General features: G+C 37.3%; 3 protein-coding genes across 5 annotated transcripts; 2 read left to right on the plus strand and 1 right to left on the minus strand.

The window, feature by feature from the left end:
- Positions 1 to 1,845: 1,845 nt before the first annotated feature.
- LOC110851570 (vacuolar protein sorting-associated protein 29) lies at positions 1,846 to 3,429 on the plus strand. The gene is made up of 4 exons (XM_022099415.2): positions 1,846 to 2,510; positions 2,582 to 2,845; positions 2,926 to 3,089; positions 3,164 to 3,429. The coding sequence occupies exons 1-4, from the start codon at positions 2,505 to 2,507 to the stop codon at positions 3,276 to 3,278; spliced, it is 549 nt and encodes a 182-aa protein (XP_021955107.1). The 5' UTR covers positions 1,846 to 2,504; the 3' UTR covers positions 3,279 to 3,429.
- A 13-nt stretch (positions 3,430 to 3,442) lies between these two features.
- LOC110851569 (unconventional myosin-XVIIIa) lies at positions 3,443 to 14,163 on the minus strand. Its single transcript, XM_035853099.1, has 26 exons — positions 13,917 to 14,163; positions 13,347 to 13,526; positions 12,791 to 13,249; positions 12,153 to 12,724; positions 12,024 to 12,077; positions 11,816 to 11,936; positions 11,604 to 11,713; positions 11,303 to 11,503; positions 10,845 to 11,213; positions 10,099 to 10,766; positions 9,540 to 10,028; positions 9,301 to 9,466; positions 9,125 to 9,232; positions 8,839 to 9,045; positions 8,456 to 8,728; positions 8,237 to 8,326; positions 6,538 to 6,779; positions 6,313 to 6,427; positions 5,958 to 6,236; positions 5,737 to 5,886; positions 5,486 to 5,651; positions 5,093 to 5,394; positions 4,823 to 4,969; positions 4,505 to 4,759; positions 4,163 to 4,393; positions 3,443 to 4,092 (listed from the first exon to the last, which is right to left on the minus strand). The coding sequence occupies exons 3-26, from the start codon at positions 13,218 to 13,220 to the stop codon at positions 3,892 to 3,894; spliced, it is 5,946 nt and encodes a 1,981-aa protein (XP_035708992.1). The 5' UTR covers positions 13,221 to 13,249; positions 13,347 to 13,526; positions 13,917 to 14,163; the 3' UTR covers positions 3,443 to 3,891.
- Positions 14,164 to 14,237: 74 nt separating this feature from the next.
- Positions 14,238 to 16,746, plus strand: LOC110851053 (arginine/serine-rich coiled-coil protein 2). 3 transcript variants are annotated; one of them, XM_035853101.1, is made up of 7 exons: positions 14,238 to 14,507; positions 14,829 to 15,085; positions 15,162 to 15,301; positions 15,557 to 15,732; positions 15,808 to 15,928; positions 15,989 to 16,153; positions 16,239 to 16,746. In XM_035853101.1, the coding sequence occupies exons 1-6, from the start codon at positions 14,445 to 14,447 to the stop codon at positions 16,147 to 16,149; spliced, it is 918 nt and encodes a 305-aa protein (XP_035708994.1). In that variant the 5' UTR covers positions 14,238 to 14,444; the 3' UTR covers positions 16,150 to 16,153; positions 16,239 to 16,746. The 3 variants fall into 3 exon arrangements, with proteins under 3 accessions (XP_035708994.1, XP_021954378.1, XP_021954379.1); XM_022098686.2 differs by having other exon boundaries at positions 14,243 to 14,507; positions 15,989 to 16,746; XM_022098687.2 differs by having other exon boundaries at positions 14,249 to 14,507; positions 14,810 to 15,085; positions 15,989 to 16,746.
- The last annotated feature ends 5,675 nt before the right edge of the window (positions 16,747 to 22,421 follow it).

A 22,421-nucleotide genomic window follows, 5' to 3' on the forward strand; every position in this document is an offset into this window, starting at 1 on the left:
TGACATTCATATGACAGGCAGGAGTCAGTGTGCTGCTTAATATTTGCTGCTCTCCTGGGTCGGGAGGATGTTTCGGCTAATATGCCGTGAGTATGTAATATATTCTGTTTGGATGTGTATGTATTTCGAGTAAAGGACAGTGCAAAAAGCATATGATGATGTAAAGGTCAAGGCATCCCATTCTTCCCGTGGTAATTATAACATGGAGCATATATATCATTTCAGGGGGGTAGGGGTAAAAAACATACGCTTTATGTACGGCCCCTAATCAGACGACTTATGAGCTATGCAACAACAATGCAGCCACTTCATAATAATCATAATAATCGTTGCTTGACCCCAGAACAGGAGGTATCGTATTGTTTAGCAAAATAAGTCAATCAGTATGCTCGGTAATCATTATTGCAAATAAATGGTAAGCAGAAGAACGGAATGCGGTATGTACTTACATACCTAGATATACGCATTCACAAAGAAGACCTTTTGTACATGTAGGTAGAAATATCGCTTTGGTATGTGTTATATACGGCATTAGAACTAAAATTACCGTCATATCACCGTCTTATGGAATGGATGGAATGAAATGTATTGTGGTCTCAACGGAAATTACAAAGCCGATAAGACACGTGCATGATATGAAATGAATGAAACCGCAAGAAAGCATATACATAAATAGCTGCTTCCACAAGAATGTTCAATACGGTCAGAAATATTCCACTGCTTATGTATCCAGTAATTATACAAACTAATTTCATAACGCAATAAACAAGGAAGAAAATCGTGTCTTCTTGCGTACCTATGCATGCATCATGTTCACGTATTGTAAGGGACATTTGAAAAGGGTTCAGATTTATGTATTGGATTTTTTACGCGATTTTTTCTTACGGATTTTAATTAATGGATTATTTTCATGCATCACACACTGGGCCTCAACATGTTTAGTTCGGCAGGTGTCTCAAAAATGTGACATAATGAGCGAGCAACGTCTTTAAAAAAGTTTTCATCACTTTAATACTTTTTAAGCTCTCTCTCTCTCTCTTTCTGTCCAAACAAGCAACTCTTCGTTGCACCACAAGTCTTGGACTTTTTATTCTATCGTTGTCGTTTCTTATTCTCGTCTAAATTTAGCTTTACCCTCGGGCACAAAATAAGTGAAGTCACGCTATTCTCTAGCCCATAAAAACCTTAACCTTTTGTGAATAATGCCATGATGTGCAGTGGGAAGAAGGCAAAGAATGATGAGTACGATTCCGTGAGTGTCCACTTGAATGGGAGATATTTTTATTATAGAGCATCCGACCGACGACGACGACGACGACGACTCTGCTGTTACCTCTGCTGCTTTGCTGCTGCTGCTGCTTTTTTCAATGCATACGGCGACATTCAAATCATTATGCACCGAGCAAACGAGAACCTTTTTATCCTACCTTGTAATTCTTTATTTTTACGGGTTGCCGACCCCAAAAATGACACCATCGGGGCAACCAGGCCATGCAGGTCACTTGATTGCGGTGTAATTGCAAGTGTGTGGTCTCTCTCTAATGAGGTCTGATTTCCTCATTTATGCATCCCATGCACTAAAGAAAATCGTGACAAATATGTAAATGTATGTCTCATTCTTCCACGAAATCCTGAGAAAGTTTGAGTAGGCCGAGATTCCCATCTTCTTGATTGAGATTATTCCTTATTTCAGCACAAATTCAATATTTTTCTTGCTCTGAATCTGATGCACACTAATATGTCACATTTTGTGCCTAATTGTCCTGCCATATCTTTCAATTAAACCTGCTTTTATACCACAAGAGGGAACGGATGCATAGAGTGTTACCGGTTTTAGTCGGACTTTCAGTGTCCAGAAAGCTTTTACAAAAAAATCGTTTATACACACACACAGAATGAAATGTAGAGCTAAGCTTTGTAATAATGTGTGTGTGTATACGTGCGATGATGGTTCTCGCCCATATAAATCCACCCATCATTAAACTCATTTAACAAGACGTATAGTTGCTCATAAAATTGCCAGGAAAAAATACAATTTTGCTTGGAAAACGGTAATTTTGACCCATATTTAAGAAACAGTGGTTAGAGAAATAGTTCTTGTTTAAAGATGATGAGACAGATTTGTTAAAACTGCCACCGACCGAGTACTACACAGGCTTTTCAGCTATTAATAAAGGTGGTTTCTGCAATTAGTGGAATTGGCAGACGAGGAGACAGTTGGACTGGAGAGATATTAATTAATGATAAATAAGGTTTAAGAATATAACAAAAATCTGGGTGGGGCGAGGGATTAAATAAAGGAGATCAATTGTAATACTGAGAAGCTGCTGCTGCATAATACACATTGGAAAAGACAGCTTCATATCGGAACGTGATAACAGACGACACGGATACATTACGAATTAGTAGAGGATTGATTGAGGAGGAGAGTTTGTCCCTATTTTGTTTGTATAAAAAACGTACCTTTCTTCTCACCCAACTTTCTCCCAGTAAACGCTGTAGGAATGGTGGTACGTTGTTTTTGCAGTGTAAAACAATAAATATTGGTTGATTTTACTAATATAAATCTGAATCAATTCAGCTCGTCCTGGTTTTGGGAGACTTGCACATTCCTCACCGGATAGCCACACTTCCAGCCAAGTTCCGGAAGTTGCTTTCACCCGGAAGGATCCAACACATCCTTTGCACGGGCAACCTCTGCACAAGAGAGTCCTTTGACTACCTTAAAACTGTAGCGGCGGATGTGCACGTCGTTCGAGGTGACTTTGACGATAATTTGTCCTACCCGGAACAAAAAGTGGTCACCGTGGGACAGTTCCGGATCGGACTGTGTCACGGACATCAGGTTTGTCACATTCACACACTGAGTTGATATGATAATGCGAGATAAGTTTATTGAAAATGGGTCTCACCAATCACTGCTAGATTGTGCCCTGGGGTGACCCTGACGCCTTGGCGATAGTTCAGCGACAGCTAGACGTTGATATCCTCATCACAGGCCATACTCATAAGTTTGAAGCGTATGAGCATGAAAATAAGTTTTATATCAATCCTGGATCGGGGACGGGTGCATATCATCCATTAGAAAAGTAGGTTGATTGATTTGATCGATATATTTAATGAGGATTCTGGAAAATTAATTTGTTTTAATAAAAACTTGCAGGTTTGTCATTCCATCCTTCGTTTTAATGGATATTCAAAGTTCCACTGTTGTAACATATGTGTATCAGTTAATTGATAATGAGGTTAAAGTGGAGAGGATAGAATTTAAGAAATAATAGTTAATTAAATTGAACAATTATTCGACCTAATTTTTGCTATGTAGAGTGGAAAAAAACTGAATCAAATTCAATTTCTAATAAATGCATTCACAAGAAATAAATTTGTTGAATGATGAAAAATGGCACAATTAAATATCATAACAGCTTATGTACACCTTGAATGTGTAATAACTCGATTTTTATTGCAGTTGAGCATGCATTATGCACAATCAATTATTAAAAACGACACTTGATCAATGGCTTATAATTTTGTAATGACTTGTGTAAAGAGTGATGTAAAATGTAAGTTTGGATTGCTTGAATTTTTTTACAACAACACAATTATTAAATGGTATATGACGACGATATAACGTGCAAGCACAGATTCTATAACTTAGGATTGTCATTAACTTAAATGCTTCCAAGTACTGTGGAAAAAAAGCTTCTTACTATTAAGTTATTATGTCCGGATTATTATTATGTATAAGTAATGCTGTTCGTTGTGGGACTAATTCACCATTTTTCTTCGAGATTATTGATCCGGGCGGATATTTGAAATATGTATTACAAATATTGTAGACAATACTGTTGGAAGCATTATATAAGTATTATTGTTTCATTATGATTATTATTACGCAGTCGATTCGTCGTTTTGTTTGCTAAGCTTAATATTGCCAAGATCGAATTGAGCATCAGATAAGATGGAACTGTCGTTGTTGGAATCGATGGACTCTGTTGAAGAGTCGTCGTCGTCGTCATCTGTTGTCTCATCACATTCTCTGATTACATTCGTCAAGTCTTCTATCCTTTGCATGGCCAATTTCAAGTCACCCTAACATACAATTTTTTTATTTAATTTTTTAGTCTTTACTCCAAATTGGAATAAGTTGTCTCTTTGTTACCTTGAGGGTAGAAATCTCCAAGTCGGCACTTTCCAACTGTTTTTCCAAGTTGGCCCTTCTACCTTGAAGATCGCTTTCTCTCTGAGTTAGCCGCAATATGTCCTCCTTACTTTCTCGTAACTGCCTCTCGCATTTCTTAAGTTTGTCTGCAGCAGTAAGTTCGCGAGTTTGTACGTTCTTCAGATCTTCTGTGAACTTTTCAATGTGTTCCTTGAGTCTGCTGACTTGGCCCTAAGGTAAAGTAGTAAAATATATTAAATATACCTTATTCATGTGTACAATTATCCCACTTTTTACCAAATATCCCTTTTCCAAGTTTACATAGTAGTCAAATATACGTACCTCTAATCGAGTTCTGGTTGTAGTTTCCAATTCCAATCTGGTTTCGACTTCTCGAACTTTGAGTTGGAATCGTTTTTGAATCTGCTGAGATGCATGGTCTCCTTCGAGTGTTTCCAGCTTTGCCGTAAGTTCTGAAATTGTTTCTTTTAAACTGGAGGTTGCGGCTTCTAATTCGCTAATTTGAATACACTGCTCAGTAATGGTTGTTTGATCCACAGTAAGTTGTTCAACTGCGGCCTTATATTTTTTCATAATCTGTATAAAAAAATTATAGTAATTACTGATATCCAGTTCACTAGAGTATTAGGTCCCAGTTACCTCTGCTAAATTTTCTTCGCCTTCCTCAAATTGCATATGAATATTGGCCTTTTCTCGAGACAGGTTATTTTTCTCATTTTCAGCTTCGTTGCACCTTCGAGTCAATTCTTCGATTTGAAGCAATGCATCTGACAGTTCTTCATCAACCTTATATGAAAAAGTAGTGGAAGAGATTATTTATTTTTGTTATTATATCAAAGTTACTACTCCAGTGATCGATTGGCGCATGCATATATTTAATTCAATAGATATTTATCGATGCATACATACCTTCTGTTTTGCACGGTTTAGTCGTACTCGTTGTGATTCAGAGTCTTCTAATTGGTGGCGAAGCTGTCTCAACATTCCTTTACTAAGGACGTCATTTTTAGATTGCTCCATCATAGCTTGAGAATCCTTAAGTAATGCTTTCGTTCGTTTTAGTTCCTTCTTTAAGCGAGATATATGCTCATGTGATGCAGTCTGAGTAGATGAAAATTCTTCAAGATCAAATACTCTACGTTCCAGTTCCTGCTTGGCACGTAAAATTGTAGTCCGTTCTTCATGCTCTGATTCAAGTTGACATTCCAGAGCTGGAATAATAATAGACAACAGAAAAAGAGTTAGTAAAAATCACTTTCTATTCAATATTAATTGTCGTGAATGAATAGTCAAACCACACACCTTTGAATTTTTTGTGTGTCGAGTTTCTCAGATCCTCAATTTCCTCTTCCCGTAACTGAACTTCGCGTTTACATTCTTTCCTCATTTGTTCCATCTGCATCTCTAATCTGAGCTTTGTGCTTTCCAAGGTTTGGACTTGACCAGCCATGTCGTCCAACTCTTCCTCCTAATAATGAATTATTGAAATGAATTATATTACAAATCTTTAAAACACTTGCGCTTTATCTTTATAATTAATGAAAGTGCTGTACCTGTTCTTTAACTTTCATTTGTAAATCATTCTTTGTTTTCCGTAAAGCATTGACCTGGTCACTGCTTCCGCCAGATTGAGAAAGTTCTTCTAATTCTTGTTCCGTGTTATGCAGTTTGGTTTCTTTTAATTGCAGCTCCATTTTTAAAGCCTTACATTTTAAAGATTGTTAAAAAAATTATCCACCTTAGTATCATATATTTATACTTTCAAACTGTGTACCTGCATCTCGTTAAATAACGAATCTTTCTGAATTACTGCAGCATCTCTTTCTCGAATGATTTTATCCTTGTTCAGCTTTTCCTTTTCTAATTGCATATTCGAAGTCGAAAGTTCAGAATCGAAACGTCGTTGTTTCTTCTCCAAGAGAGAGGCTCGAGACGCTTCTTCTTGATGTAAACATTTTACGTCAGACAGCTCATTGGACAATTTTTGAATTCGGCGTTTCAATTGTGCCACAATTTGTTTTTGCTCTTCGGACTCTTCCCATGCGTCACAGCACTGCAATTTTAAAACAAAGTTTGTTAGAAAGAAATCAAATAAAGGTAAGGTTTATTTTTATGTATTTTTTGCATACCTTCTTTTCCAGAGATTTTTTCATAATCATAATTTGGTCCAAATGATCTTGCTCCCTTTGTTTCAGCCTCTGTTTCGTCATTTCCAATTCCCTCTTACATCGCTCCCATCTTTGTCTGATATTGAGAAAATAAAACGAAAAGAGTAAATTAAAATGCCAATACATTAAGCACTACTCGCAAATACACACATTTTCTACAAAAATTTAAAGAATCTGGCGACTCACTTGTAAACAGAATCATCATTAAACTCATCGGCACTGTTGGCTTCCCCACCAACTTCCGAAATGGAGTATGCAAGGTCTAATTCAAGCTGTTGTTTCTCGTTCTCTATGCTCTGATACCGAGTTTTCAAATTGACAAGTTGACTTTCAATTTGCTGTTTCTCGGTCATTTCTTGCTCAATTTTTTCTGCAGAAGCGGCTGATGTTGCTTGTTCCTCGGCGAGTTCTGCACTCAATTCGTTTACCTGTTTGCAAGAAATTATTTCTTCAAATATTAAAAAGTAATGAGACAATTTTACTTAAGTAGATGCGATGTATACATTTCCGATCAATTAATAAATAAGAGCAGCAAAGCATAAAGCACATATAATTACAAGTAAGTACATGTTTTGGCACCAATCGACTAACACTTACAACAGGAAGATTGCAATTCATATCAGCAACAGATTTAATATTAGAGTCCAGGTCACTAGCGATACTCGCATCGTTCATCTCGTCAAATTCGTCGGGCACGTCCATTAGCGACCTTGCATCAGAATTTTGAGCCATGGAAGAATCAGTTCCATCAACTGTCGCCCAACTAGCAGAGTGACTCATTTGAAAGCTTCTAATGGCAATCTTCGCATTCATCTTGTCTCTCGGGTTATAATTTCGTTGTAATTTTTTCTCTGGATGAATTTGCGCCCAGTCCTGCTCAATGTGGTCAGACCTCTTTAGAAAGTCCTTGATGCTTGAGGACAATCGAGCCGATTCAGTATCAGGGTCAGCGTGAGCTGGGAATGGTTCAAAACGTGACTTGAACGTGGTACGTGAAGAAATATAGGGTGGCAACAAGGAAAAGCCAGCTTTGATGATCACATTTTCTTGTGGAATACGCACCCCGTCCATCCTTCTGAGTTGTGTGTGAACAGTATTTTGAAATTTTTTGGTGTGACTGCTGTTATACCTCATTGGAGTCTGAGACCGAACAGGTGACAAGGATGACGAAGGATGCTTCCAAGAGTCACCACTATCTGAATAGACACTGCTGAATACGGATGATGCACGACTTGACCGTACAGTCGATGTAGTATTAAGGCCACCCCCAAAACCGCCATTGGCCCTTGGAATATAGCTTTCATAGTCTCTTCCGTATGACCCCATTGTTATATTATTGCGATGTCTCAGTCAGATGATGGTTTCTGACACTGGTTATGCTTATTGCGTTGTATGATGGAAGAAAAGTGGACGGAACACTATCGCCCGCCCCACTGACCCCTTATTTACATTGCAACCTGCGTGTTGCACTTCCGAACTTCCTGATCCTGGTTCGATGACTATTTTAAGCTTATGTACTGAATGGAAACTGAATGGAGAAATAAAAAAATTTGCAAGAGCATGCAAACTCTTTTGGCTCGTGGCCAACTTTCGTTTCGGCATGAACATATCATCATGATGTGTAGTACACACATACATATGTACAACTCATGGGATGACGATATTTCCGTTACCCCACATACATGTTATGTTATTATTTGGGTACGATACATCGGGACGTGGAAATTTTTAAACCTCAATTTTACCATCATGCCTCTCACATCAAATAAATCTGTCAGACACAACTGCCAAAATGTAATCTTAACGAAGTGTAGCGCAAAACAGTACTTAGCAGCATGAAGCAGTTTGTTATCTTTGTTTAGTTTAGATCACTAATTGCTCTTACGCGAATCTCGAGTTTCTCATTTTCATCCTTCAAACGGTTTCGCTCAGCTTCTGCCTTTTCAAATCTCAATTTTAGGGAAGATAATTCATCCTGTAACAAAACACAACAAAATTAACCTTCCATTATATAGACAACAACAACCTTCATTCATTTAAACGAGGGACATACTAAATGACTGAACATGAATGAGACGGTATTGGTATCATTATCATAGATTACCTGAGTGTTTTGAAGTTTCTCATGTGAGCTTTGTACTTTAAGTAATGGAGAAATTTGCTGGTATAATTTCCACCATGACCAGTCCCTAACTGCGAGCAATTTTCGTACATTTTTCTGAATACACTTTATTGCCACATCCCGAAGTTTTAAACTTTCCAAACGCTTTCGGGTTATTGATCCCCGACATCTGGACTGCAACGAGGAAAAGAGCTCTTCCAACTTCAGAGTCTGTTTAATTTCCAACTCATTAAGCACCCATGGCTTCATGAATACCTATTTGAATAATTTAGTTAAATATATATGTAGGGTAGGATTATAATTTAAACTTTAATTGATGCAACGTGTTGCACAATAAGTAAATAATAAAATAATTTTTAGATTACCAATGAATTTCCTAATTTAAATGAAGAACTTGGAAGATCTTGTTTGTCGAAAATGTCAGCAACCCGTTGCTGTACATTAAAGCCTTCTTCGCCCATTGCAGGACTGCCCAAACATTTAAATCTTCGAACAAATTCGGTCTGAGCCACGTGCAGCGGATAACTGCTTTTGTAGAATCTTATCAAATCCGTAATATTGTCACTTCGAATCTGTAATGTAAAACAATAATAATCTTTAAAGATTCTAATACAACATGCAATTGGCCTCTAATTGTATTAAAAAACATACTTGTCGACGCAAGGATGGGACATCAATATCGCCATCACTTCGAATAAATGGATTAAGACATTTAATTGATTGAATCTGAGTCCTTCCCAAAATGTCTGTTAGATAATCCTAGAGAAAAATATTGCTAATTAGCGAAGAAGTATTATAATTACCGTCATGAGACTTTGAAAGCTTACGGTTTGAATCTTAATATTAATTGATGCCGATTTCTTCTGCCAAGTTGTTGAAAAATTTCTTCGAATACTCGCAGTTCTACGGAGGCTCCCGTCCGGAGCTGCAGCAGACATGCAGATACCGATGACCGAATTGCTCGATTTCAAGAACATGCAATTTATGTTGTCCCTGCGATCAAGATCAAATAACATTAACCATCAGTTTCTTCTAATACTAATTCTTGTAAGACTTAACTACTCACTTTTGCGAATCTTGAATCAAAACATTGGTAAATTTAGAGGCCGACATAAGGTCCACGTGATGTAAAATTTTCTTGACATCATATTCTACAATGTGCGTTCCGCTCGAGTGTGCCAGAGTGAGGGACGTGTTACGAAAGTCCACAGCATACAAATTCTTGAACTGGTTTTCTCCATAAAACTCACTTTCAAACTTTTCCAAACACCGAGCTGGCTCTTTAGCATCGTCCATAAAATATAGAAACCCTTTGGCTTTTGAAGAATGGTTGGCAGCTGAAGGGAATGAATCCAACAGTGGCAACGATTCATAATGATTCATAAAATAAGCTTCTTTGAAAGACTCGCTTTCTCCATTGCTTGTGCCCGAATCTGCCCGTGTATCGTAAGTAATATTCTCGCTTTGATACAATTTTTCCAAACGATCAAAATTGACCTCTTTTAGCAGCTTAGATATTCGATCATTCAGATAATTTGAAGCAAGATCTCCAAATCTAGAGAAACATCAAAGTATATTATGTTTAACAGTTTTACCGATTTAAGATTATAATTGTAATTTTATACCTGGCAGAATTCCCTATTGTGGATACTCCAACTTGAATAATGTTGATGCTCAAACATTGAACATTCCTGAAGCCAACGCTATTGGATTTATTCACTGTGGTGAACAACGAGTTTACTGTTTCTATAAAGAGTCCAATAGAAAATCCAAGCACATTTCGAATTCGAGAAATGTCGTTGTCATCCATAATCAGAGTCTTTTCCACATTTTCTAAAGAAAGCCCGAGAAGGGAACATGCACTTTTGAAGTGTTGTTGTCCCGTTTCAATACTTTTAGATGAGGATCCACCCTTCGAATTGTTATTTTGCAGTGCATCTGCAACAGTTCCCACCACATGTCCTAAGTGATACACAGCTCCAAATACAGACCATACGGACTTTGTAAAAGTTTCTCCCAGTCCGAGGGTAACCATTGCTGATAAAATGTTAGAAATTTGCAACAGGTTTCCTTCTGGATCTGAAGAACTTCCAATATCAGAGAGAAAAAACGAAACCCATCTGTTCCCAGTATTATCTGCATCCGTATCAGTTAATTTCAAGTCTTTCTTTAGTTGTTTCAAAACAGGATATGGCGCAAGCAAATCGACGGGACAATTAGATAAGTCATGGAGAGCTTGGAGAATTCCAAAGTAAGGACCTTCATATATCCGCTCCACGTCTAGTAGAAAAATCTGTACATAGAAAATTGAGAAATTTGTTATTTTTAAAAAACAAAACAACCAGTAAAACTATGTGTCATAAACACTCACCTGCGAATTGATTCCAATAATTCTTCCACCCAAATCAAATTCCAAGTTGTACATAACCGTAGATTTCTCAAACTGCATGTCAGAAGAAGAACAGAAAAACTCAACCATGTTGGTCAGTGCTACTAGCCTGTCTACAAAACTTGGAATTGTGATAGAACCACTTGGAAGATTTAGGACTTTGTCTTGCTGTTTTGGACTTGTATTTTCCGACAAATAGCTCATCACTTCTCGAACAATTTCCCGTTTTGTATGAATATTAGATTGTCCATGAACAAGGATGGATTGATGTCTCTTGTTAATAATCATCCCTCTGTACGCTTGTTGGGCACTAGAGTATACATTTGGCAAAAGTTTGGAATGGGTGAAAGCCTTGAGTAAAAAAAACATGGAATTAATTAATCTTGTTAATTAACATTGTTGTAAAACTGTTTCTCATTATTGTAAAAATGGTTATTTACCTGCGTGACTGATTTCAGTAAGTGTTGAGTTTCCAAATCAGGTTTTGCATTCTTGGAGAAGAAAAACATCATATTGTGGGAAACGACGGTGCATGGCAATGAAGAATGGTAACGATTACGCAGTACGTGAATAACGTTCGATTCATTCACCATATTCAAGCTCCATAAATGCGGGGAAAGGTCCATACAAGGAGGATTCATCTGCAAATACGACAAAAGAAATATATAATATAATATTTGGGGCACTCCATCGTTCTTAACACAGAAAGCTCGTAAGAAATTCGTAGAGCTAAATAATTACCGCTTCAACATCGTCTTCCGACACCATAAACGTCTGCTGAGAATAAGCATCAGCATTGACTGTAGGAGATGTACCAGAGAAAGGACTATGATTGTTACGACTTTCGTTATCTGAAACAAAAAAACGGTAGAAAAATTAAATTTTGAAAACAAACAACAACAAATTATGATCCAAACTAGCTTTGCAATTACAAATGTAATTTTTAAACTAACCAAGTTGTACTTTACATCGCCCAGCTTCATCAATTCTTTCGATGACGCGACCTTTTACGAATCCGCTTTTATGCACCAACCACACACAGTTTGAGTCTTTTTGTGAATACCCGTTTTCATCCTGTACAAAATAATTAAAGCAATAAATAATTAATATAACATGAAAATCAATAGTATCACATCATTATTTTCATTAGAGGGAAATTACCTGTTCATGATTAATTTTATGGATATTTTCAATCCAATGTGACGCCGATTGTACCTGTGATTGTAAAATTAATTTAGTAACATAGTACATTTATAATTTCTATTTATTCGTATATAAAATATTTATTACTTTCAAGGTTACAGATCCAGAAGAAGAAGTGATCATTTCGATCATCTCGTCCCTTGTTTTAGAATCGGATCTGATATTGTTAACTGCAATTAATCTGTCTCCTGGGAGAAGGAAACCATTACTAAAATCTCGTACTCCATGACCCTGGGACGGTTCTACGAACAGGATGGACTCCATCCCTCCTGTCTTTGTACTAACGGATGCTTTCCTCACGGAAAATCCAAAGTCACCCGTGGGGAGTCGCTTAACATTGACAATTCGGTAAAATCCATGTTTGATTGTTGGCTTTGGATTGACTTGGTCCCCTAAATCAATTTCTGGATCCACGTAGAACTTTGTAGCGGATACCACATTATGGTTAGGACTTTGTGGTGGTGTGACAAAGGTTGGAGTAAAGCTCGAAGTACTTGCAGACGTGGGTGGTCGGGATGGACTGTAGGCCTGCTGAGAAATAGTATCCCCGGCACTGTAATCACTGGAATACCGAGTCGTGGATGGTCTAGCAGGGACTGGAGGAGGACTTCGAGCAGACTGATGATAAGCCGAAGGAGGTGGCGCTCTTGGAGGCTTTGCTGTAGAAAGTAGTCAAAAAATAATTACAAGTCAATCAACAGTAGTTAAACAAGCAAAATTAATACCTGGGATTTCAGGCGGCATCATAGGCACTGGTGGAACAGGTAAGTTTAATGATTTTGCAGAAAGTGATGATTCGCTGCTATCTGAATGTGTCACCGAGACGGAGACACCATATCCTTCCAGACTATTACTCCTGCTGTCACCATAAGGTCCTCGGAGTGATGGCATCGTTACAGATTGTTGAACGGGAGGTTGAACCATAAAATTTTCACTGTAATCTGCAGTAATCCCACTTGGTAGCTTTTGTTTCTCCTTCTTGGCCTTTCCCAGTTTAAAACTTCTCCTGATCTCATCCAGCCGGTGAAGATCTTCTGGAGATAATTTATCCTTCACTTTCTTGCTAAAACTGCTCGAGGACGATGTGACCGTAACTGGTGTTTGTCCTTTGGCCGGCTTTTTGTCCTTTTCACCTTTCCGCATAAACTGGAACATTTTTGCTGATTGTTGTTTTTCTTCCGCTCCTTCAACATATATGTTTTATCATATTGTGCTCAAGTTATATTAAATTATACAGTATAATTGTAGCCAATTATCAAATAAGAGCGGTAGTTTTCTTACTGTCGAATTTATCCCTAAGTTCACTCTCCTCAAGTGCTCCGTCTCAAATTATGTTTCAGAAATCTCATTCTTTAATTCAGAAATCTCGTAGTTTAATTCCTTCCATCCATCGATCGATTTCGATTCTTCCTTAGTGTTTGGTAGTCGAGTTCCAACTCTTCTGTCCCGAATTAGCTGCCCCTGTAATTAGATGTTGAAAAATTAGATTTAAAATCTCAAATGGCTTACTACATACATACAATCACCAATCTGTTTTTCAATAAAACTTAAGACATTCCCGATGAACAATCCTCCCCAAACCCCACACGATTATTACTATTGTGGTATTAACAAATTTATAACATTCGTTCATTTCAATTGCATAGTCTCCCTCTAATTTCTCAATATCTAATTTATAACATCAACAACTGGAATAAATCATCAACAAGTGAAAGATATTACAAACACACACATTAATACTTAGTTAACTATCTTAAACGGAACCTAACTTCTAAAACATTTCTTGGCACTTTCACGCTACTCACAAATCACATATTTGCCCAACAAATTAAATTAGTTAAATTTTCTTACCTTGAAATCTTCGTCGTTCTTCTCTAATTTATTTAACTAAATCCTCACTCAATCCAGAGGCAAGTATCAGAAAACTACACACCTAAATAGTGTACAGCACTGTCGAAACAATTATAAAACCCGAAAAAACACCTATATCGGAAATCTTGACTCATTTAATTATTTTTGAAATACTACCTTATTTATTTGAACTTGTGTTATGTTGACAGAACATTTGTGTTGATGTTGACGTGATTACGGGATCTGTGTATTAGTGGTTTCTCTGCCTTCTCCTCCACTTTTAGCTTCACTTCAGTGTGTCCCACACGACTGACGGGTTTCTCGTTGAGAAAGTTGAGAAACTTTTTCCTCTTCGGCAGTCGCCGCCGTCACTTAATTTTTCTGAATAGTAGTCAGAAAAAATCCTTTCAACGTGTGTTTCAAAATTTTAGATCTTGAAGGATTTTCATTTCAAAAATAATCAGGGAACATTGTTCGGTAGGGTTCCTTATCGGCGATAAGTTATCGCTTGGACAAAATTGTGTCACGATGTGGAGGCAGCGGAGTCGAGGAGGACAAAGTGATGACAATTCAGGAGAGGATACGAAAAGGGTAAACAATTTATGTGTTATATTTAATTAAAATATTTTCTACTTTTCGTTTTTTTTTCTGGACGCGATGCACGTATTTAAGAGTAAAAAAATGCGCTCTATATTGATTTTGAGGGAAAACAGCTTTTTTATATTTTTTTAATATATAAAAGTTCACATTTATTTGAGGACCTCAATTGAATTAAAACCTACACCTCGATTTGAGGTGTAGGTTTAATATGTATTGTTATTGCTGCGCGTATTTAAGCTTTGGAAAAAGTTTTAAAAACGACACTAATAAACCTTTTGCCACCCTCTCTTCAGTACAATCAATTCCTAACAGGTCCGTCCGCCACCACAAGCAGCAGTACCAATAAGGTCATCCTCATCGACGTCACATCATCGTCAGAGTGGGGATGAGATGTCGTCAAATGGGAGGAAAAACAGTCCCGAGAGCAGCAACAGCAGAGGTTATCACCACAAACACAAGCACAATAAGCACCACCGCAAGAAGGACAAGAAAAAATCAAAGTCGCCGAGCAGTCGACACAGGAAAAGGAGTTCAAGTCGGAGCAAAAGTCGGAGTAGAAGCAGGGACAGGTGACAAATTTAAAATGTATATATGTGATGCATGTTTGCAGCAAAATTTACTCATATTTTTTATTATGCACTTTAGATCTCGACATCATGAAAGTAGTAGCAGTAGCAAAGGATACAGAAGAGACGATTCAAAATCGAACAAGGGTAGAAATTCCCATGATGACAGGGTACAACGATCAAGTCACTCAAGTCGGAATTATAATGAATCTGAACAAGGTAAAATAAATTTTGATTCAATATATAAGTATAAAGGATCCCCGATGGCACGCTGATCCCGTTTTATACAATACTGGATTCAGTGACTAATTTAGCTAGGGGAATATAAAGTTATGGGGATATCGAGCAGGTGCTGTACAATATTCAATTTGTGGCACCTTTTATTTTTATTTCTACATTTTAATTGAAAAAAAGATCCTATAATTTTATTTAATCAGTATAAAGGATTGCTTAGAAGTAAGATATTTTGTACAGGTGCGAGGGTCAACAGAAGGCCTGATCGCAAAAACGAATCGTCAAGCAGTGATTCAGACTTAGATCTCGTAAAAACTAAAATACCACCCTTATTCTCAACTGGTTCAGTTCCACCTGCAGCAGCTAAGCTGAAAGCAGAAATTGAAAAGAGAAAACAATTATGGAACAAAAACAAGGTAAGTATTAAAATTATACGCATATGAAATTAAGTGAAAGTGGTTGCGATCTTAATTTCTTAACTTCAACCGTAGGACAAGCCAGCGGAGACGGCTACTACTGCCACAGCTTGGAAGGGAACAGCATTCTCAAACGACAACGACGGCAGGGTGTCGGCAAAATTTAAACGACTTATGGGCATCAAGGATGTCGAAGGTGAGATCGCGTAGTGAATGTATTTCTGCAATTGTTTCAGTCCATCAATTTATCTTTTAGGCCCGTCTAATTCCAATGACCACGCAGTATCCAAGATGTCAGAGACACAGAGAAAGGAATATTTTGAAAATCTTGAACAACAGTATGAGGTCGCTCGAGCTACCACCCACACTCAACGAGGGCTAGGGTTGGGATTTTCGTCGCGACTGTTTCCTAGATAAATATGTACGATATTACACCAGATACAGAGACTATGTTTACTTTTTCCACTCTATGTTCATTCTTATTTTATTCAGCTATTTTATTGTAGTATCCATACTTTTGGCTAGGGATGAAATATTATGCTATTGAAACACCACTGCAAGTTCTTCAGGAAGTCTAACCTAACCTAATAGTAAGGAGGAATAAAGATTTGGAAATTTTCAGAGTAAATTAATTGTCATTTGTCGTGTTTTGTTGGTGATAAGATTATGTAATTAATTTCATGAAAATGCAGGAAAAAACTAACAATGGAAGTCTCCCAACGTATGCTAACGGATTTTCACCAAACTATCGTCAACGGGTTACAAATGCAGTTAATATGAAATTTGATAAGACATTATCTGCCAATGCTCAGGTTTGGCGGAGATATTTGCTTGGCAGCGTATGTTTTTCGCAAATTTCATATTAATTAAGTTTTGCGATTGATTGACACTAGTTTGGTCAAAATCTGTGAGCATACGTTGCGACCTCCGTTGTAAGTATGCAAAAGTGAGAGAGCTGGTTAACAGAAGTTCAAAAAATTATGAACCAATAAAAAAACTTAGCTAAAACTGTAACATATTCGACTCTAAATTCGATTTTTTTAAAATTTATCAATCATTGAATAACATTAACAGAAGTTATGCAAAGTGACAGAATGTGTTTGTACAAATTCAATACTGCATAAAAGAAAGAATGCAATTTTCCAATTTTGATCCCATTGGCAGACTTTAAACTGAAAAGGTTTAACATATTAGCAGTCGTTAAAAATTGCTGCCGTTTTTAAACCAAAATCATAGAAACTAAAATAAATATGCGAAATTGAACATTGCATTTTTCATAGCTTGGAGTACGCTTTTCAGTGACAATCTACGCAAAAATTTACTACAGTGGTATGCATACTTAGGTTTCAAACTTAAATATTTTTTTACATAAATTATAAAATTATACACACAAGTTATAAATTTTTCGAAAATCATAAACTGAATGCGACGCATCTGCAAAAGTATCAAAGTTCATCCTTCTTCACGTTAGACGGCACGGAAATGCAAGTGCTAGATTTGTGACTGCCTTATTTCTTGCATGCAAACTATGGCCATACTTCATTCCAAATTAAATTGGTTCCCTCAAATTTACAGAAATATGTTAAAGACAACTCCACAATTTGATGAACCCCTAATCTCTCATTTAATCCTTAAAACAACAGTTTTTGTTAGTATAACAATGTTCGTCAAGTCTTCCAATAAAACAAAAAGAGGTAAATATTCACCCTATTTTGTCTCAGCATGAAACTTGTAAATCTGTGTATGTATTGTAATAAATTCATGATTATGGCTGCATCGTAAATAATTCTCACATGTGCAAACTATGTACTTGCTACATACTATTATTATAGTATAAAGATTGCGAATTAGAGATCAAGTAATTCATTGCAACCAAGAAATCATAAAAACTGATGACTAGTTTCGTACGTATAGCCACACTGATTGTTATTTATGTTCTTGCTCTGATATATCTGAAACAGTTCTTGTTCACGATGATTCCGGATTAATTATGACCTCAGCCTCCTCCGATTTATTGCTAAAATAATAAAACAATACTTATCTAAATAATATCTAAGTTAACTAATCCCAAATTTGTCGTATTTAAGTCTGCTATCCTAACTTCTTTCACCTAATATGCACAATCTCCCTTAAGAATAGGATGCACTACCTTCATAATTAAGGCCCAATTATCGGAATCGCTCGAGAAAAAATAATTCTGCTAAAAAGTCACTCCCAAACAAAACAGGGCGGTCCCGAACCAGAGAACAAGTGGATTATCCTGCGTGATGTTTTACAAATCAGGAGATAATGAAATTTCGTGGTAATATAATTACGTCACTGTCGTGCTCTTATCACAAACAGACGAGAGGGGAAATTATTCGAGGGAAAGTCAGAGTTATCATGCCTCCGCCCCATATTTGCGTATATTTAGCCGTCCCCGTGCCGTGGTCATGATCACGACGAGATCTGCTGAGGGTCATGTCGTGTTGTGATAACTCTGCAATGTTGGGAGAAGAAATTAGATAAAAACGGTTTGAATTGGGGGTTCGAGAGGATATGTACAAGTAGTATTGACAGATGTGAAACTCAATTGAGTCAATTTGTTGGTACGGTACCAGTGGTACCGTACCACGCAGGATGGGATTTGTTGAAAACCCATCACAACCAGAAATTGCACGAGACGACCTCTCGTCCTCTCTCTGTTTTGTTCTTTCTTGTTTCCCAAAAGTCGATCCATTGACATTTTGACATATCCTTTCACTAATCCAATTCCAACCCATAATGGGCTCTGCATGAATAACAATAACTCGCTCGCACAGCCCTTCACTTCTTCATACAAGTTCACGACGAAGTCTTCTTCCAATAATAATCATCGCCAGGAGCAGAAGCCTCACAATCCATTTCTTCTCCATTATTGTTGTCTGCCAGATAATAAATGGAAATGGAAAGTGCAAGCCGCCTTTACAGGATTATAAATAGACATTAACTATGCAAAATTCAATTTATAAAATGGTTTTGAAATTATGCAGGCACAAAATGGCTCAAAATTTCGGAGAAAGGTTGGTATTTTTTACATGTACGTAATCAATATTCAAAAATATCCTAATTTGCATGGAGAAAGTATTCATGCAAATTTATTACGTATTTACAAGTGGGACAGACAGGCCACGAAATTAAATACATAATCGGCACAGTCACACTCACTCAATTTGGACAAGAATGACAAAGCAGAATATGGTGACAACTGTTTGAACGCGTTATTGACAGGCATAGGCACTGACAATGTCTTGGTTTAATTATCATCATACAGCTTGTTTTGTCCTCATCCTGCCTGCCTCCCTGTCAGACATCGCTTACTTATTTGTCATTTGATGGGGGTTCAATGCATATGTAAGCACACGACGATACCACCACTTCATTTCTCCTCGGTCGTCGAAGAGTATGTAGTCATCAAGTGGATGACATTATGTTATTATTTTCTGGGTGAACAGAACAAACATGATTGGCCAATTTATGTACAGGGAGAGAAAGGCTGCTTTGTGTCGACGTGTTGCTGCTGCTTCGAGTGGAAAGTGAGATGCTAATAATATGTCCGAACCACCAATAAAGTAAAAATAAATGACCAATAAATTTCCAAGTTGGCCACATGTGCTTAATCCAACTATCCCAATTTTCCAGAATAGTGCGCATATTTCGATACACAAGGCATGTTAGCAAACCCGAGAGGAGATGAGATTGTACAATCATGCAAAAGTAGCAATTACATGTTGTTGAAGATGGATTGACTGTGCGTGAAACAGTAGTTCGAATATAATGCACATTGCTTTATGCTTTTCAAAGTTGTTGAATTACCAATGCAAATTTGTAACATGTTTATTGTTCGGAAAAGTTAAGTATTGCCTTTACTTAACGAAAAAACCAATACCAACCATCTGTAACATTTCATGGTCTTTTTCCTTACGTGAATGAGTACAAGTGCATGTTCTCGTATTTAGCATGACTTTAAACACAAATTACGGGGGGCGGTGGTAGCATATGAGTTGTTTTTAAGTCATTCGTCAACGATGAAACTTGCCCACGAATCCAAATCTGGTCTTTTTATTATTAGTTCCAGTTCCAGAAGCGTAAAACACGTTTAGTGGTTGGCTGGTGCCATTCATCATCAATCTCGGAAAAAGTTGACTATTAATGTCTGATTCCCCTCTTGCTCTCTCTCCCTCCCACATTATTCCCCCTCCTTCCGAGCCTCTGACTGCCACGTTGATTTGCATGATAAAAAACTACTCTTGTATTTTACACGGTTGGACGAGGAAAACTTTCCTCCTTCGGCAACAATGAGGATATTTTTGAATATATGTACGGAGATATTGTCCCTGTAAATAAAATGTTTCTAAAGAATAGTACAATTTTCACAAAATTTTAACACAAAATATATGAAAAAGTTTCTCTGTTCACCATTTGAACACCAGATTGAAATACATCACATCTACACCCTGATAAATATTTTCGTTCGTATTTCGTTCTCGAAAATGTAATTTTCACGCGGAAATGAAACTAGGAAATGAACCTTTAGACCACGAGGATTCAGTTTGTAAATCCGATTTCGTAAATTAATTTCAATTACAACAACTTTGATTGAAATGGAATCAGAAACAAGCAAGAGGAGTGCACACGCATGAAAATAGTCGCAACAGGAGAAAGTTTTCTTGATGAAGTTCAATCAAGTATTACCACATTTTTACCAGGAGCTCAATCAGGAAATATCATTAGGATAAATTTTTACCAAAGTGGTGAAGATTTTATCATCCTCACTTTTTTTATTTATATTCTGACTCAGACAGAAAAACAAGAAATGCTTTGAAACCCACGAAGGTAAAGTGAGACGAAGCTTGAGAGATATTTATTGCAGTCGCGTATGCATTTCACAAGTTTTGAGTGTCACTGGAGGGTTTTGACGTTTGACTCCTCAGTGGGGATAGGAATTTTGAACATGTCTGGAATATATTTAAATCACTTTGATTCTCCAGCCAAAATCTGAGAGACTGAGGAGGAGGGCAGCAAAGAAGGAAATCCCTGATTTGGAATTCACAACTCATTCCTACAAATAGTTACATAATCTACTGCAACCTACACACTCGTATCCACACCTGAATGCAAAATATTGTTTGTCACATGATTTGACAAAAGGATGGCAAAGTTTCTAAATTTCATAAGTCTGACAATTTTTCAGCGATACGTTGAGGAAAAATGATACGCCGCCATGTTTAGTAAATGTAAGAACGGTATAAAAAACTGTGTCTTTCATAATCATCCTCCTCCTCGGGTCCCTTGCCGCAGTGTCACATACGTACGCCGCATGTATTCCTGTGATACACACAACTACATAAAAGCAAAGCTAAAAGCAACGTAATCTTTACAAAAAAACTGGTATAAAGTTTTTTATCTCAAAATGAGACAAGCCCTGTTCTTTTCGTGTTACATAGATTCATGAGGTGGGTGACTGACTCTTGTCAGAATTTGGGACATTTATTTAGTTTTTCGCTATCTTCACCACCCAGGGTCCGGCTTTGTTGTTGGATGGACTACAAATATCTAGCAGTACGACCGCCACTTATTTTTTGATGATATGTACAAGAATGTGAAAAAATAATGAATTTTTTAGCACACCAAATGAGAATTAAGATTGGAGTGGGACATGGAATTAGAAAAGAGGAAACCTATAATCGTCGTCTTTTTGATGAGAATGTTGAAACTAATGAGAACGTGATAGACCATGAGTGCGTGCATGTAAACCAATAACTGCGGTTTTCATCGACCCATAGTGTCCACGTTACGTAGTATCTTGTGGCACACCTTAGGTGGTGGTGGTGGAATAAGAATATCAAAGAACATTGGAGAGAAATAGGTAAGAAGAAGGTCGCTGTGGTTGAGGAGAGGGCTGTGAAATTTAAATAAGAGAATGGATTTGGGGAAGATGGTAATGATAGTGGCAGAGATGAGAGGATGAGCCAAGTGTGATTAGTCTCTTGATGAAAAACAAGTCAATTTTCTTCTTATGGGCTTCTGAATTGAGTTCCTTTTCCTTCCTCATCGTCGTGGTCCTCGTGCCTCGCCATCATCAGAAAGAACAACCCACAGAAGCTCATTCCTCAACATTATTATCCCGGCCCACTCTCCAATTTGTTGTCTAACCAATTTGTAATTTTTGCAAGGAGTAGATTTGATTTGGCGTTCAATCTCGTCGTCGCTTCCAAACCAACTGCGTCGACGACGACGAGGGGAGTAGTCTCTGATGTAGCTGTCAGCCAACTTGCTCATTAGATGAGAAAGTAATAATAAAGTTTGCTTTGCCCATTAGCCAGCTACTGCCTACACTTGTTGCTCAATAGAAGCAACTACTATGCACATCCCACGACGACTACTTGTTTCCAATTTCCATAAGCATTGATTTGTCAGTGGTGGGTTTGCATGCATGAAAATACTTTTTGATAGCTAATAATACGTAAGTAATGCCTGATTGGTCGTTGTACTGGATTCACGCGCTGGCTTCTGGTGGGAAGGTAAATAAATACCAGGTCAGAATAATTGGAGGTAGCAATAATATGTGAGTACACGGTGGTGGTGGTGGTGGTAGAGAGGAAAGGGTGGGTTACGTGAGGTCTAGGAGGAGTAGAACAACAGGAAATTACATTAAAGTAAATTATAGT

The sequence above is a fragment of the Folsomia candida genome, unplaced genomic scaffold (assembly GCF_002217175.1).
Source record: "Folsomia candida strain VU population unplaced genomic scaffold, ASM221717v1 Fcan01_Sc006, whole genome shotgun sequence".
Lineage (NCBI taxonomy): Eukaryota > Metazoa > Arthropoda > Collembola > Entomobryomorpha > Isotomidae > Folsomia > Folsomia candida.

What these genes read in the sequence shown, in the direction of transcription:
- LOC110851570 (XM_022099415.2), top strand. An exon ending in GACTGTGTCACGGACATCAG is followed by an intron (nt 2,846 to 2,925) that starts GTTTGTCACATT and finishes AATCACTGCTAG; the next exon opens with ATTGTGCCCTGGGGTGACCC. An exon ending in GCATATCATCCATTAGAAAA is followed by an intron (nt 3,090 to 3,163) that starts GTAGGTTGATTG and finishes AAAAACTTGCAG; the next exon opens with GTTTGTCATTCCATCCTTCG.
- LOC110851569 (XM_035853099.1), bottom strand. Translation starts at nt 13,220, where the DNA reads ATGTTCCAGTTTATGCGGAAAGGTGAAAAGGACAAAAAGCCGGCCAAA. An exon ending in AGAAACTTCAAAACACTCAG is followed by an intron (nt 8,327 to 8,455) that starts GTAATCTATGAT and finishes GTTTTGTTACAG; the next exon opens with GATGAATTATCTTCCCTAAA. An exon ending in AAATGAAAGTTAAAGAACAG is followed by an intron (nt 5,652 to 5,736) that starts GTACAGCACTTT and finishes ATTCATTATTAG; the next exon opens with GAGGAAGAGTTGGACGACAT.
- LOC110851053 (XM_035853101.1), top strand. Translation starts at nt 14,445, where the DNA reads ATGTGGAGGCAGCGGAGTCGAGGAGGACAAAGTGATGACAATTCAGGA. An exon ending in CAGGAGAGGATACGAAAAGG is followed by an intron (nt 14,508 to 14,828) that starts GTAAACAATTTA and finishes AATTCCTAACAG; the next exon opens with GTCCGTCCGCCACCACAAGC. An exon ending in CGGAGTAGAAGCAGGGACAG is followed by an intron (nt 15,086 to 15,161) that starts GTGACAAATTTA and finishes TATGCACTTTAG; the next exon opens with ATCTCGACATCATGAAAGTA.